At 27.8% G+C, this 15,105-nt stretch overlaps 4 protein-coding genes across 4 annotated transcripts; 2 read left to right on the top strand and 2 right to left on the bottom strand.

The window, feature by feature from the left end:
* Positions 1 to 2,094: 2,094 nt before the first annotated feature.
* On the bottom strand, positions 2,095 to 3,031 carry OCT59_014782 (uncharacterized protein; the record flags this gene model as incomplete). The annotated part of the gene is made up of 4 exons (XM_066150239.1): positions 2,095 to 2,140; positions 2,211 to 2,443; positions 2,515 to 2,867; positions 2,965 to 3,031. 4 exons carry the CDS (start codon positions 3,029 to 3,031, stop codon positions 2,095 to 2,097), a joined length of 699 nt encoding a protein of 232 aa, XP_066002425.1.
* Positions 3,032 to 4,336: 1,305 nt separating this feature from the next.
* On the bottom strand, positions 4,337 to 5,021 carry OCT59_014781 (uncharacterized protein; the record flags this gene model as incomplete). Its single annotated transcript, XM_066150238.1, has 3 exons — positions 4,337 to 4,572; positions 4,727 to 4,748; positions 4,827 to 5,021. 3 exons carry the CDS (start codon positions 5,019 to 5,021, stop codon positions 4,337 to 4,339), a joined length of 453 nt encoding a protein of 150 aa, XP_066002424.1.
* Positions 5,022 to 5,333: 312 nt separating this feature from the next.
* OCT59_014780 (uncharacterized protein) lies at positions 5,334 to 5,615 on the top strand (the record flags this gene model as incomplete). Its single annotated transcript, XM_066150237.1, has 1 exon — positions 5,334 to 5,615. One exon carries the CDS (start codon positions 5,334 to 5,336, stop codon positions 5,613 to 5,615), a length of 282 nt encoding a protein of 93 aa, XP_066002423.1.
* A 3,227-nt stretch (positions 5,616 to 8,842) lies between these two features.
* Positions 8,843 to 11,406, top strand: OCT59_014779 (uncharacterized protein; the record flags this gene model as incomplete). The annotated part of the gene is made up of 4 exons (XM_066150235.1): positions 8,843 to 9,404; positions 9,915 to 10,205; positions 10,530 to 10,653; positions 10,731 to 11,406. 4 exons carry the CDS (start codon positions 8,843 to 8,845, stop codon positions 11,404 to 11,406), a joined length of 1,653 nt encoding a protein of 550 aa, XP_066002422.1.
* Positions 11,407 to 15,105: the final 3,699 nt, after the last annotated feature.

Raw genomic sequence — 15,105 nt, 5'->3', positions numbered from 1 at the left:
TATTTATTACAATAACAATTTTAATTACAGATAAAGTATACATTAGTTTAAATATTATATAACAGATAAAAAAAATATATAATAAACTAATTCAATAAATTAGAATTATGAGTTAAATTGGTGATGTAAGTCAAAACATTATATGCCTTAATACTCCAGAATCATAACTCATTAACCCAAAGTTGAGGATTAACTGGGTACCTTGCTTTAGATTCAGCGACATTACCCAAGTTGGATGGGGTGTCACAGGTACGCTTTAAGAAGACTCGCTACGACTCTATTGCAAAAAGGATAAGTATATTCGAAAACACCAGACATAAATTCACCTCAGAAGTTTGGCGGGAAACCCCTGTAAACAACTGCAGTTTCATCATTACCAAAATCATTGAACTTAGGGATACAATGAAAAAGTTCATAAGAATGACGGCTTTAAAAAAAAAATACAAATATATTCTCAACTTTGACAATTCACCCTTATTCTTTGGCCTGGAATTCTCATATGACTGCATTATTGTTGTTTGTAATTTGATCCATTGAATCCACCATAAATTGCCTGGCAAAGCGAACTTTTATTAGACAACCATAGCTTCATCAACAAACGTTGCAATGTGTTTGGACGAATGACATCCTGTTTAATAAATTTTAAATGGGCAAACGTGGACCTAAAACCCATTAAAGATAGGCTGCAAGAAGTGCAAAGCAACCTACCAACCCACGAGTGAGTCTAAGGGTTAGGGAATAAAATATACGCCAAACACACACAAGTTGGTATGGAGTTAAAGTCTTACAAACTAAAAATTATTTTTGCCACTTAATTCTCCAATAATCAATGTTATAAAAAAGTTACTTACGACTTAAGCCTACTTAATTATATATAAAACGACACTTCGAACAGATAGAGCTCATGATATATGAGAATATCCCATCATGCCTATTTTAACCCTTGATTAAAGGATTTTCGTTGCGTTAATTATATAAGCTTTACGCCTATATAACATAAGCTTACACCTATATAATTCAAGTCCGCCTTTTCCTATAACACACTATGCATGACGGCAAACGGTATAGGAGGCAGACTCTACTTTCAGAAAGAAAGTTTTTTTTTTAAAAAAAAAATGTACAAAATAAATAGTCTTAAATAAAATAGTGATTAATTGACTTTTTAGGAATTAATAGCCTTATAATATACGCGATCATTTAATATACGCGATTATTTAATCAGACAATTTATTAAATTTGGTATTACACGAACTTGATCAACCTGATAATTGTTTAGTCTTTTATAGGTGGATATTTCTTGAATTATCACCTGAACTTTTCAATTTTTTGCAGAATCGATGAAAACCGGAAAAGTATTCTGATTCAGAATTTTTTTAAGAAATGTGTTTGTTATTTTGTAAATTACCAGTCAGAATTGGCTTAAACTTTAAAGTTCTTACTTTACGCAAATGTTACGTAAATGTATTCTTTTTGATCTGTATAATAATGTCAAATATATAGAGATATTTAGGCCGTATACATTAAAGAAGAAATGTCACATAATAACCATTCCATTTTTAACAAAACAACAATTACTTTTTAAACTTGAAAGTGTTATATCTTAGACAAACATTTTATAGTTTTATACATCCATTTTATTTTATATTATTATCACTCGACATTATGGTATAATGTTTAGAATAATGATGTTTCATATTATCATTTACTTGTAAAATTTACTAAATTTATTCAATGTAATATCGTTATAAAATGCATAATTTTATAAAAAAATTAGAGCGTTTGCTAAGATTTATAACTATGTATAATTTAATATTATTATTAATAACTATGATTAAAGGATATGAAGTATCAGTATAAATAAAATAACTTACCGATAAAGAATCAACGATTTTGTTTCCGCTCCTAGAAGGGATCGTTAATTCTTTGGTTATATTATCTAATTCTTTAACAGCGGACAAATTTTTTCCGTTCCACGAAACCTTAAAGGTTTCTCTTACAAAATCAACCAAGATATCGAACCCTTCATTTCTTGTTAATTCTGAAATATTAACAGCTACAAGCTGTCAGCTTAAAATCTTTTGAACAAATTCTTTATCAACATAATCTATAAGTTCCTTTTGAGATAAACTTCCGGTAGATGCTTTATAATTAAATTAATAATTAATACAAACAGCACTATTTGGTTAGCTAGGAAACAATTAAATAAATACCTGTTTTTTCTTATTTCTTTAAATTCTTCTACAGAAGTTAAAATAATTTGGTTAAACTTATTTCTGAAGTTGATGAAAAATTTTCGGGTTTTTTCGAGGTAGCTTTTAGCTTCGTTCGAATGTATTTTTATTTTGAAAATTTTTGTTATCAACTCATCAAAAACTTCACCACATGGACTTCTCGCACGTAAAAAAAGACACTTGACACTTTCGTCCCATAGACGAATTTTATCCTAAAATATTAAAAATACATTATTTAAAAGATTTAGACAAATAAATATTATCATGTTAATTTAATACTTACGTCCGTAATTTTACTGGATAATGAGATAGCAACATCCGTATTGTTCATTTCTAGTGCCAATCTTAAAATTTCCGGATGGTCGACGAGCCAAGCAACTATTTCTAAATTTGACTTTGATTGAAATACTTCAGGTTTTTTATGATCTTCCGTCTTACTCGCATCATCATCATCATCATCCTCATCATCATCATCATCATCATCATTACTTCTTTTTTCATTTACTACTATAACTTCTTTATCGGCAGATTCGGCAGCTTCTTTATTACTATGGTTTTTACTTTTTTTCATCAACTGATTGGCTTTCTCAATGTCAATATCTCTTCTTTTTTTCGTAATTTGTTTTCTTTTCGATCCTATTATACATATTTTTGGTATTATTAATTATTCTTCTTACATATAACTATATAACAAAACTTACTATAAATTTACAAAAGAGTTATATCTACATACCTCCTTCAACTTCCATTTCTTGATTATCATCAGACGATTTATTAGGTGATTTACGTTTAGTCGTCATAATATAAAAAAAAATATGAGCGAAAAAAAAAGTGGAACAACCTTTTTGTTTCAAAGTAGGTGATATATCTCGAGAAAATATGAATGAATAAAAAATGTGGAGCAACTTTCTTGCTCAAAAAAGTAGGTGATAAACATTGAATGAACAAAAAAAAAGGGCGAGGTTATCATGATATAATTTTGAGATTTTAGCTATTGTAATTATGATTGTAGTATTTAATTGGAAAATATATATGATCTCAATATCGTGTAAAATGCAGGATCAGTTAAAAATATCAGGAGATGGGAAAACTAAAAATTATGATTTCAAGATCGAAAATTAAATTTAATTTATATAAATAATTTGTATTTCATTTAATAATAAAAGTGAATACTGGACACATTTTTTATATAGAAGATTACTTCAAATCAGTTCCAAATCTTTATTTTATTGCGTATTTATGATTCAATTTCATAAATTTTATTATACTTTTTTAGGCCATATAAGGAGTGAGAAGAAAAATATTAGAAGAAAGGAGTGAGAAGAAATTAATCATGTGAAGTATCATTTTATGTGATACAATGATATGCACCAAACTCAAAAAGTATAGCCATTATAGCTATTATCGTTCAGCATTAAATTACGTAATGTTAAAGATATTATTGCATCCAAATAACCCAATCAAACCTTTTTACTCATATGTGACTGATTACTAAATTTGCGAAAAGACAATGCAACTCCTTAACATATGATTTTTGTATATTATTGTACAATTATGAAAAGAAAGTCGTGAGCAGTCTATAGAATATTATGTAAAGCTACAAAATTCAAAAATATTTAGAGTTGGTAACGAATTTACATTTCAATAGTACCATTAAATAGAAATTTATAAACTTAACTGCTAAAGGAAGAGAAATTTTTAAACGATAAATGGATGAAACATAGTACAGTTTGATGGTTGCTAGAATACTCTCAAAATAATTTTCATGATTAATTGTGGAGGTTATAATTAAAATATTCCAATTGAAATAATACAGTGACGATCTGCTTATTTGCTTATTTAATGATTTAGCATATTTTATTATTTTATGTAGTAAAGTAAATAGTATTTTTTTCCAAATAATGAAAGATACATCGTTTGGAAAATAAAAAAATTGAATGTTGTACAGCAATATAATATTAAGCAAAAAATTGAATGTTGTACAGCAATATAATATTAAGCAAAATTGAATGTTGTACAGACATCAATATAACAAAATAGTAATTATGATTTGAAAGATTTACAATTTCATATGAAGTGAGGTGAGCGTAAATGGAGAGGCGAAATTATTCAATTTCAATGATTTCATAATATGAAGGTGAGCCTCGTAAACGGTAAGGTGTAGGTGATGAGTGACGGAGGAGAGGTGTAGGTGATGAGTGACAGAGAGGCTTAGGTAATGATGATGAGTGTGAACGGAGAGGTGATATAGGTGAGCATATTGGTGAATGTAGTGGTGAGGATGACGGAGTTGTTGTATGTCTTGTTGTGTTGATTTCGTGAGCAATATCATAAATTGTTTCTAAATAAATAATCAGATTAATTTATGAATTAAATAAAAAAAAAATAAAATATTTACGTGGTTTTCTAATATTTACGTCATTTTTCCCAAAAACGTTCACTAAATTCCTCATAGTACTTCGTTCCTAGAGCACTTTTCCTTCCCTTTGGCTTACCTTCGATATATAATTGCATTTTCTAATAAAATTATAAAATTATATTAGTACTATTTAATATGCTAAAATAGTAGTTGAACCTGAAATAATGTTTATATACTTTATAAGCTCGCACTAAGCCGTTAAATTTTTCTTTACATTGCCTCCCAGTATACGTGGTTCTGAATTCAAGGTTTATTTTGCTTGCTAGCCCTTTCCAAAAATTATGCTTCATATTACCACTAAGTTCGTGAAAATTATCATTTTCGTTTTTTCTTTCATTAATTAAAACTCGCAATTGTCTATCAGTCCACATGTTACAGTCTGACCTTGATATAACGAACCCATGATATAACGAACTCTTGACTTACCGAACATTTTTTCAAGAACCAGGTTCATAATATTTAAAAAAATTTCGATATACCGAATATCATATAAAATTTTATATAATGTATACCGAATTTTTATTGAGTAACCGTTTATAATAAAACATAATAAAAAAAATTTCGATTTACCGAACTGATCACGTGATTAGTAAAATCGGTGTTACAAAATCGCAAAATCGGTACGTCAGTAGATTATAATTAAACAATTTGATCAATTGTTCGGATTTTTTTTTTACCGCGCTATGAAGCAAAAAAGAAAAAATGTAAATAATGAAGCAACGTTAAAAAAAAGAAAAGTTCTAACCTTTGGAGAAAAGAAAGAATTATGTTTGCTTCATCAAGAAAATCCATCATTATCACAGGAAGAAATAGGGAAAAAATTCGGTGTAAAAAAAAATACAGTTTGTGACATTTTAAAAAATAAAGACAAATGGTTAAATATGGAACTTAATAGTTTTAACACAGCTAAACAAAAAGAAAAATCACCAAAATTTCCTGAACTAGAAGAAGCTTTGGCAATTTAGATCTCAAATGCTATATCGGCTAATAAAACTATAACGGGAGAAATTATTACAACCAAAGCTGCTGATTTTGCGAAATTAATGAATATTGAAGGTTTTATTGGGTCAGCAGGATGGTTGAATAATTTTAAAAAAAGGCACAATATTAAGCAATATAATAAACATGGTGAGGCTCAAAGTGGACCAAGTGAAGAAGAATTATCCAAAGAAAGAGAAAAGTTACAGGAATTAATTAGTAACTTTGATCTTGAAGACGTGTTTAACTGTGATGAAACTGGTAAAATTTTTATATAACTTAAATTTTAAAGAATAATTATGATAAATATAATTTTAAATTATAAAAATATTTTATTTAATTAGGATTGTATTGGGAGTTAGAACCTTCTAAAACGTTATCTACTGGTCCTCTTTCCGGAACAAAAAAATCGAAAAACAGAGTTACACTTTTATTAACATTTAATGCAACTGGTTCTATTAAACTTCCAGCACTTTTCATTCATAAGCATCAAACGCCAAGAGATTTAAAAGGAATTGATAAATCAAAGCTCCCTGTGGATTATTATTGGAATAAAAGTGCCTGGATGCAAACGTCTATTTGGAATAAATATTTAGAACTTTTAAATCAAAGAATGAAAAGGCGAAATAGAAAGATCCTTCTCTTGGTAGATAATGCACCAGTTCATTCTGTTAGTAATCCGGAGTTATTGACAAATATTACAATCCATTATTTGCCTCCCAATACTACAGCGCATCTGCAACCTGCTGACGCTGGCATTATTAATTCATTCAAGGTTTGTATATTATTTATTATAAATTAAATTATAAAATTAATAGCACATATTCTAATAATTTATTAATCTTAGGCACAATATCGTAAAAGACTCATAAAAGATAGAATTGAGGCTTATGATAATGAAATGGAGTTAAATATACCAGTTCCTAAATTGAAGATAAGTGACTCTATTTCACTTTGTGCAAAAGCTTGGGAAGCTGTAACAAGTGAAACTATTCGTAATTGTTGGTCAAAAACTGGAATTTTGCCGATTTCGCCTTCACCTTCACCTTCACCTTCACCTTTACCTTCACCTTCTGATGAAGAACAAAATGATGATGGCCTGAATGAAATAGAAGAGATCCAAAAATTATTGGATCAATATAGTAATTTTATTTCTGGTGGATTAATGAGTGCCAGGGAATTTATCTTAATTGATGATGATAATAATTATGGGGGAGAAGAAATTACAGATGAAGAAATTGTAAATATGGTAAAACCAAATGAAACAGATCTTGAAGAAGAAGAATTAATTCTACAACCCAAAATATCCACTTCAGAAGCATTAGCATCATTGGACAAAGTATTATCTTTTCTTGATAATCCACCCAATACTTTTATTATGGAGTTCAATAACAGAAATATATTATATAATCTTAAAAAACAAATTATTCGTTTCAATAAAAATAGTAGAGTTCAATCGGTATTAGACAGTTGGTTAAACATATGATGGATCGTGCGTGACTTAATATTATAATTAATTGATAATATAATTTTTTTTTTGAACATTTATTAGTAATATAATATGAACATTTTACATTTTATTAGTAATATAATATGAAACATTTACATTTTATTAGTAATATAATATGAAACATTTACATTTTATTAGTAATATAATTTTTTGGACATTTTATATCAATGTATTTTTTTTTTACATAATAAAGTTCAACAATCTTTATACCGTGAATATTATATGAAAAATCACATGATTTTCGATATACCGAACTTTTTATTGTTTACCTATAGAGTTCGGTATATAAAAAAAATTTGATTTACCGAACACCTTCCATATACCGAACTTTTATCCCTGAACCGGAAGTTCAGTATATCGAGGTTTGACTGTATTAAAGAATTAATGAAATATTAATGAAAACGAAAGAGAAAGAATTTTGTAAAAGGAGTGGGAAAATAAAAAAAATCTGTAAAAAAAAAAATCCGTGTAAAAAAAAAAAATCTGTGTAAAAAAAAATAAAATCAAATTATTACGTCTACAATCTATGAACACAAGAATTAATGAAATATTAATGAAGACGAAAGAATTAATGAAACGAAGAATTATATTAATGAAAACGAAAGAATTAATGAAACGAAAGAATTTTGTAAAAGGAGTGGGAAAATAAAAAAAATCCGTGTAAAAAAAAAATCCTTGTAAAAAAATAAAATCAAATTATTACGCCTACAATCTATGAACACAATAAGAAATTGCAATGATGTGGAATAAATAGTTTAAACAAATTTGTTAAACAAATTTGGATAAGCCATGGGTATGCCGCGGGTGTATCACGGGTGTGTCGCGGTGTCTTTATGGTAAATTAAAGCATTTACCGTGGGTGAGTCGCGGGTCAATTTGAGGACTTACTATGGAATAATAAAGATGTTTTTATACACGTAATTATCTTCTATGGTGGTCGATTTAGAGGTTCAATCGGGGAAGTTTTACCACAACATTTATTTTATTTTGACAATGGCTTAAAATTAACGAAAATTAATTAACGAAAATTGATTTAATTGGTCTGCTAATAACAATCATGGTGTTTAACGAATTCGCTTCATTAGTTTTGATGTTCGAAAAATATAATCGTAAATTAAATCATACTTTATCTATTATTTTATTAAATCGTAAACTTTAATACTCTACTACTAAATTAACTAAATTATTGTTTCGCGGGAGCATTTTCTATTTATTAAGTATAATTTTCAACCACTATTTTTTATAATCCTGCATATGAATTTACAGGTCAAAAACTTCGCAATTCAATTAGTTTAATTTTCGAGTTTTTTGACGCATTCGTGAGATTTAAGCAAGTATGAAATAAATTTTTTTTATACTAATTGAATTTTTATGTATTGATTAACGATAAAAAAAGCATGTACTACTTGATTTTGTATACGATTGTGTTCCAAAACTTGACGATTGTGTTACTTTTAAAACTCCAATGTGCTACTTGATTTTGTATACGATTGTGTTCCAAAACTTGACGATTGTGTTACTTTCAAAACTCCAATCAGAATCTATAGCAAATCGGTAATAATTTTAACCGAATTGATTTTGGTTTTTTTGTCGATACGCTAAACAATATAAAAGGTATTAAGGTATTTAATAAATAATTTTTATAAAGATTTATTGAATTTTATAAAAATTCTAAATTAAGTTAAGGATTTAAATTGTTAAAAGATGAGAAGACGATATAGTCACAATAAACCAATAGAGCCAATTCGAATTCGAAATCGGTTTTCTTATAGCAAACCTAATGAGACAACAGATTCTGACGAGAGAGTTGCAATTCGTTCGCCTGTACGTTCACCTGATAATGATAACGATGACATGGACTTTCAGTATGATCATAAAGATGATTTAAGTTTTCAAGACATTAATGATGACGATAATGCATATGGATCAATTAATCCTCAAGACTACAATGATGAGATGATATTTTCGCAAGATAATGTCAATTCATCTGATACTGAAGAGGAAGAAGAAAGTGATAATGAATACAATTATGAAGAGGAGGAAGAGGAGGAAGATAATAATGAAAACAATGACGAAGAGGAGGAGGAGGAAGGTAACAATGATGATAATAATAATCAAGTGGAAGAGGAACGTAATAACGATGAAGAGGAACGTAATAACGATGAAGAGGAACGTAATAACGATGAAGAGGAACGTAATAATGAAGAGGAAGAAATAGATCAAATCGTTGAAGCGTTAGATGAAGACAAGATACCGTTCTGCAATGGTGAGTTTGCACTGTACTTTAATAATTATACAACTACGGCATTATTTTGCTGGCTTTAGAAGCATAATGTTTCTACGAAAGCATATGAAGATCTTGTCGATATCATTCACAATTCTCAATTTGAACCTACCCATATGGTAAAAATATCCGAAGATTCCAATCATGGAGAAAACGTCTTCCTCTCCTACCAATAATAACAAAGTCTATTAAAATTTCACCAAAAAAAACTCCATCAACTTCACGAGGATCAAAACTTTCGTATCAACTCTCAATCAGTGAAATTATATGGCGTGTTCTTAATAATCCGATGCTAATGAAGCATATGTATTTTGGACCCGGCATTAATTCTGAAGAAAAATCAGAATTTTGGCATGGAAATTTATGGGGGGAATCCTTACTTTTTGGACAACACGAAATATTAATATCAGAAGGTTATAAAATAATACACTTTGATACAATTATAATTTATTATCATTGATAATATTTATTAAAGTTATTTTTAATAAATAGTATTGTACCGATCTGGTGATTTTGTTTACTATCATGATGATAATGGTCAAAAAAAACTTGGAAGATTAAGATCAATTTTAAAAAATGATGATGGATATTATCAGTTACAAATTCAAAAAATTTTGGAATATAGAGATTTACCCAGAAATTTAAAAGGGTTACCAAGACAACGTCATTCTATTACCGGTGAAGTATGGTTACAAGACGAACCATTTTTAATTATAATGACTTCTCAAATTTTAGAAAAAGTAACTATATTGATGATGTTTCAACATCAAAATATTCCTGATGGTTCATTACGGATTAGTGAAATAATTTATAAATGTAATAACCGTTGGCACGTTTGTAATGTAAAGCTTTCATACCTACATCCATCTGATTACATTTCTATTAGAAATCCACCATCATCATCTATGCCAATCTATAAGCTGTTTTTAGATCTTTATTATGATGATTTTAGTACATTTAGAAATGTATACCATTCTCTAGGTGGTGTTTATGTACAGTTTGGAAATATGCCAGCACATCAAAGAAAGCTAATAAAGAACCATTTTGTTATTGGGTTTATCCCATTTGGAGGAAAATTTGACGAATTTATGATACCATTCATTTCAGAAATGAAGGAATTAGAGAAAGGAAAGGTGATGACTGTCCAAGGACAAGATGCATGGATAATTGCTGGTTTAGGCGTTGTTACGGCAGATTTACCTCAAGGTAACGATTTGACAGGAGTATTAAGGTATTTTTCAATTTAGTTAATAATATAATAATATAATTTTATGACAACTATTAAAATTGTTTAAAAAATAAATTTAGACATAATGCAAATAAGAGTTGTCGTACTTGTAAAACTACTAAAGAATCATTGAGTGCTCACAATCAGGATATCGTAACAACATTACATTATCATCATATTACAGACGAAGAAATCTTAAAAATTTCTTATGAGACTATAATGTCAAGAAGAAATCAACTTTGTACGGAATATGGTTTACGATCATTACCTAGTATTTTAGATAAATTAAAAAGGGAAAGACATTTACAGACGCTGCAGGATGTTTATCATGCGACTGCAGGAAAGATTGGGCGGCTACTAAAATTAACTTGTGAATTATTTTCACGAGAAGGAGAAGATAATTTTATCGAAATTTGGAAAAATTTTGAAATCCCAAAAAGATGGTCTCGCTTACCAAATCCGATTACTCACTACAATAGTTTTATGATGTCAGATTTACTTAGATTAGCTATGATTATGCCATTTTTGTTAAACCAGTTTTTAAAAGAATCAAGTATCAAACGTAATGAAACAGCCATGATTCAACAAAGAATTGATGCATTTCGAGTTAGTTCAGTTCCAAAAATTATTATATCTTGTTGGATACATGTTGCAAAAACTATGAAAGCTGTTTTTAACAAGAAATTTACATCAGATAGCTATGAGGAATTGCAACAATGTCTTGAAGAAGAGTTTTCAATCCTTCCAAAGGTATAGTTACAAATTTGATATTGAAATATGGAATAATTTCAAATAATTAACAATATTTTACTTTTTATAGGTTTTTGTAAATTTTGTTAATTTACCAAATATACATGTTAATATGCATCTTTTGATGCATGCTAAAACCTTTGGAACACTTATTAATACCCAAGTTGGTATAAAAGAAATGGTCCATCGTATTTTTAAGGGGATGGTACTAAAGACTAATTGCAAAAACATAGATTTGGATTTATTAAAGCGTTACAATACTTTATTTGCAATTCGACATTTAGCAGATGGTGGTATTGATCCAAGATTTAATAGATCTTGTACTGGATTTACAAATTCAAATTTTGGACAATTATTTTTAAATTGGTATGTTACAGAAGATAAATATTCAACTGAAGCAACTGAACAAGTTCAAGACGATGATGATACAAAAAGTAAGTATTTTATTGCATATAATAGTACATGTTTGATATTTATATTTACTAATCTTTTAATTTAGTTATATCTCCAGTAAACTTTATTTCCAATATTTCATTAAAAAAAAGAATGCCAAAGCAGGAACGTGATAAACTTCTTTTAACTTTACATAATTTTAAAACTGAATTGTTTTTATCTTATGTGGATATGAAATTTGAGGCGGCACTTATAAACTCTTCAATTAGTTGGTACAAATTTGCATCATATATGATTGAAGAAGAAAATGGTATCCTTTCAAAAGTTCACCTACATCTCGATGATTTTATCACAATTTATGAAGAAGATCATGAAGAATCTTATGCAATAATCAAAGGTATCTTTCAACATAAGGGTAACAATAACAAATATTATGCATTTATTGTTGTAGATTGGTTTGAAGATACTATGGTTGAACATTCAGTATTAAAATGTCCACTTTACCGTCTCCAAGCAACAGGAGATAAATGGAGACGTATTTTTCCAATTACTGTAATAGATAATGTTCAAAAAGTACATTTTATTCATAATTGTAATTCAGAAAGGTGCCAACTACCAAATCATGATACTACAAATAGAATTTGGATAAAAAATAATTTTTATTTTACAGCCATATAATTATATTAATTATATAAATATAATAAAATAATTATTTTAATTTGTATCATATAAAATTTTAACCAATAAAATCATATGCATGATGTAATAATAAATTAAAATTAACCAATTAAAATCACTTTAATTACATGCATGTGATATCATGCATGTGATATCTAAAAATAGCTAAAATTCGCGTTTATTAATGAGATTTTTTTTGTTTATTTTCAAAAATACGCTTTTCTCTTGTCTTTTATATTAATACTTTACGGTATTTTAGTTCGTCTCTTCTTTTTTCTTTTTAAAGTATACTTTAATTATCTTTTTACAATATTAACAATACTTTGGGACACTTTAGTTTATATATTCAACATAGTAAGACACCCACATACGAAAAGCAAGAATAAAAGCAAGAATAAAGAAAAGAAAATGTACCCGCCACTCACATACGAAAGAAAAGAATAAAAGAAAGGAAAAATGTACCCACCTACCCACATACAAAAGAGAAAAAAGCCGTTTTTTAAATAAATAGTGGAGCTGTTAAGCAAGGTATGAAAATAGGATATACGCGTATTTTTCATATTTTTTTTACAATATGTTGTGGTTTGAGTATTTTTTTGTTAGACTGTGGTATAAATGTGAATATATTTTTCAACGGCCATGTATCTATTGCTTGTTAAATATATTTGCAATTTCTTTGTTAGACTGTGGTATTACAATATGAAGTGTGAATATATTTTTCAACGGCCATGTATCTATTGCTTGTTAAATATATTTGCAATTTCTTTTGTAATATTTGCTTTAGCCTGGAAGAAAATGTTGTAAAATAGGGCTGGATATTTATGGCATTTTCCGCCTTCCAATTACTTTGTCCGGGGGTAGCCTGACAATTTGTCGTTGTCCGTCAGTCGTAGCAACCAGCATTTTTTTACAATATTATGATTTTAAGAAACAAAACACTTTCAAAAAAATTTAAAGAAAGAACTAACTTAAAAATATTATCATTTTTATTATTCTTTACAAAATCCCGGAATTACCTGCTCTAACTATTATCCCAAGGTTATGTATTAAATTTTAAATATATTTTACAAAGAGTACATTTTATTAATCATGATTGTTTTTTTTATTTTTTATATATATATATATATATATTTTAAAATTGAAAATGACGTATCCATCCACTCACATACGAGAAGAAAAGAATAAAAAAGAGAAGAAAAGAATAAAAAAGAGAAGAAAAGAATAAAAAAGAGAAGAAAAGAATAAAAAAGAGAAGAAAAGAATAAAAAAAAGAAGAAAAGAATAAAAAAGAGAAGAAAAGAATAAAAAAGAGAAGAAAAGAATAAAAAAGAGAAGAAAAGAATAAAAAAGAGAAGAAAAGAATAAAAAAGAGAAGAAAAGAATAAAAAAGAGAAGAAAAGAATAAAAAAAAAAAGGAAGAAAAGAAACGTACTCCACTCACCCATAATAATCCACTAATAAAAAATTATTATTATTAATGTATAATAAATAATAAACATATATTACAATAAAAATATTTTTGTGATGTTAATTCGGTGTTAATATAATATCATTACGATGTAGTTACGATATTAAATAAATGTAAAACATTTTTTGTAATATTAATTCGATATTAATATGATATTATTATGATGTAGTTACGATATCAAATAAAATTGTAATATTAATTCAATGTTAATACGACATCACTACGATGTGGCTACGATATCAAATAGATGTAAAATATTTTTAATATTTTTGCAATATTAATTCGATATTAATATGATATCACTACGACATCACTACGATGTGGTTACGATATCAAATAGATAAAATATTTTTGAATATTAATTCGATGTTAATATGATATCAATACGATGTGATTACGATATCAAATAAAATGTCAAATATTTTGTAATATTAATTCAATGTTAATACGACATCACTACGATGTGGTTACGATATCAAATAGATGTAAAATATTTTTGCAATATTAATTCAATGTTAATATGATATCACTACGATGTGGTTACGATATCAAATAAAATGTCAAATATTTTGTAATATTAATTCAATGTTAATACGACATGGTTACGATATCAAATAAATGTCAAATATTTTTGTAATATTAATTCAATGTTAATACGACATCACTACGATGTGATTACATGATAATATTTACATCGCATAATGATCACTGCGATATCGCAGAGATATCGAACTAATCAATGTCGAATAAATATAGTTACGACTAACTTAACGACGTCGAATCTATTTTTTATCAAAATATCGTAATGATATCGTAATGATATCATTGCAATATCTAATCAATATCGATTGTAAACTCCAGCAAAGTATAATAAATAAATAATAACAATTTTCGGCATTAAATCATTAAATAATATGATTTTTTCTTTAAATTTGTACAAATTACAGTCACCTAAGAGTCACGTGACTTAAACTGATCACATGATTTAACTCCGCTTTAGACGCCTCCCTTTTTCGGTAATTCTAGATTACGAACATAATGCCGGCCGGATCTATACACGTGACATCCAACAGACATCCGGGAGGTATTAGGTGGGTTTACACTTATAATATAAAAAATATAAATCTGCAAGTACAAAATGCTTACTCCTGTTGAGTCCATTCGTT

This window comes from Rhizophagus irregularis, chromosome 22 (genome assembly GCF_026210795.1).
Source record: "Rhizophagus irregularis chromosome 22, complete sequence".
Taxonomy (NCBI): domain Eukaryota; kingdom Fungi; phylum Glomeromycota; class Glomeromycetes; order Glomerales; family Glomeraceae; genus Rhizophagus; species Rhizophagus irregularis.
This window is presented reverse-complemented; position numbering and strand designations above follow the sequence as displayed.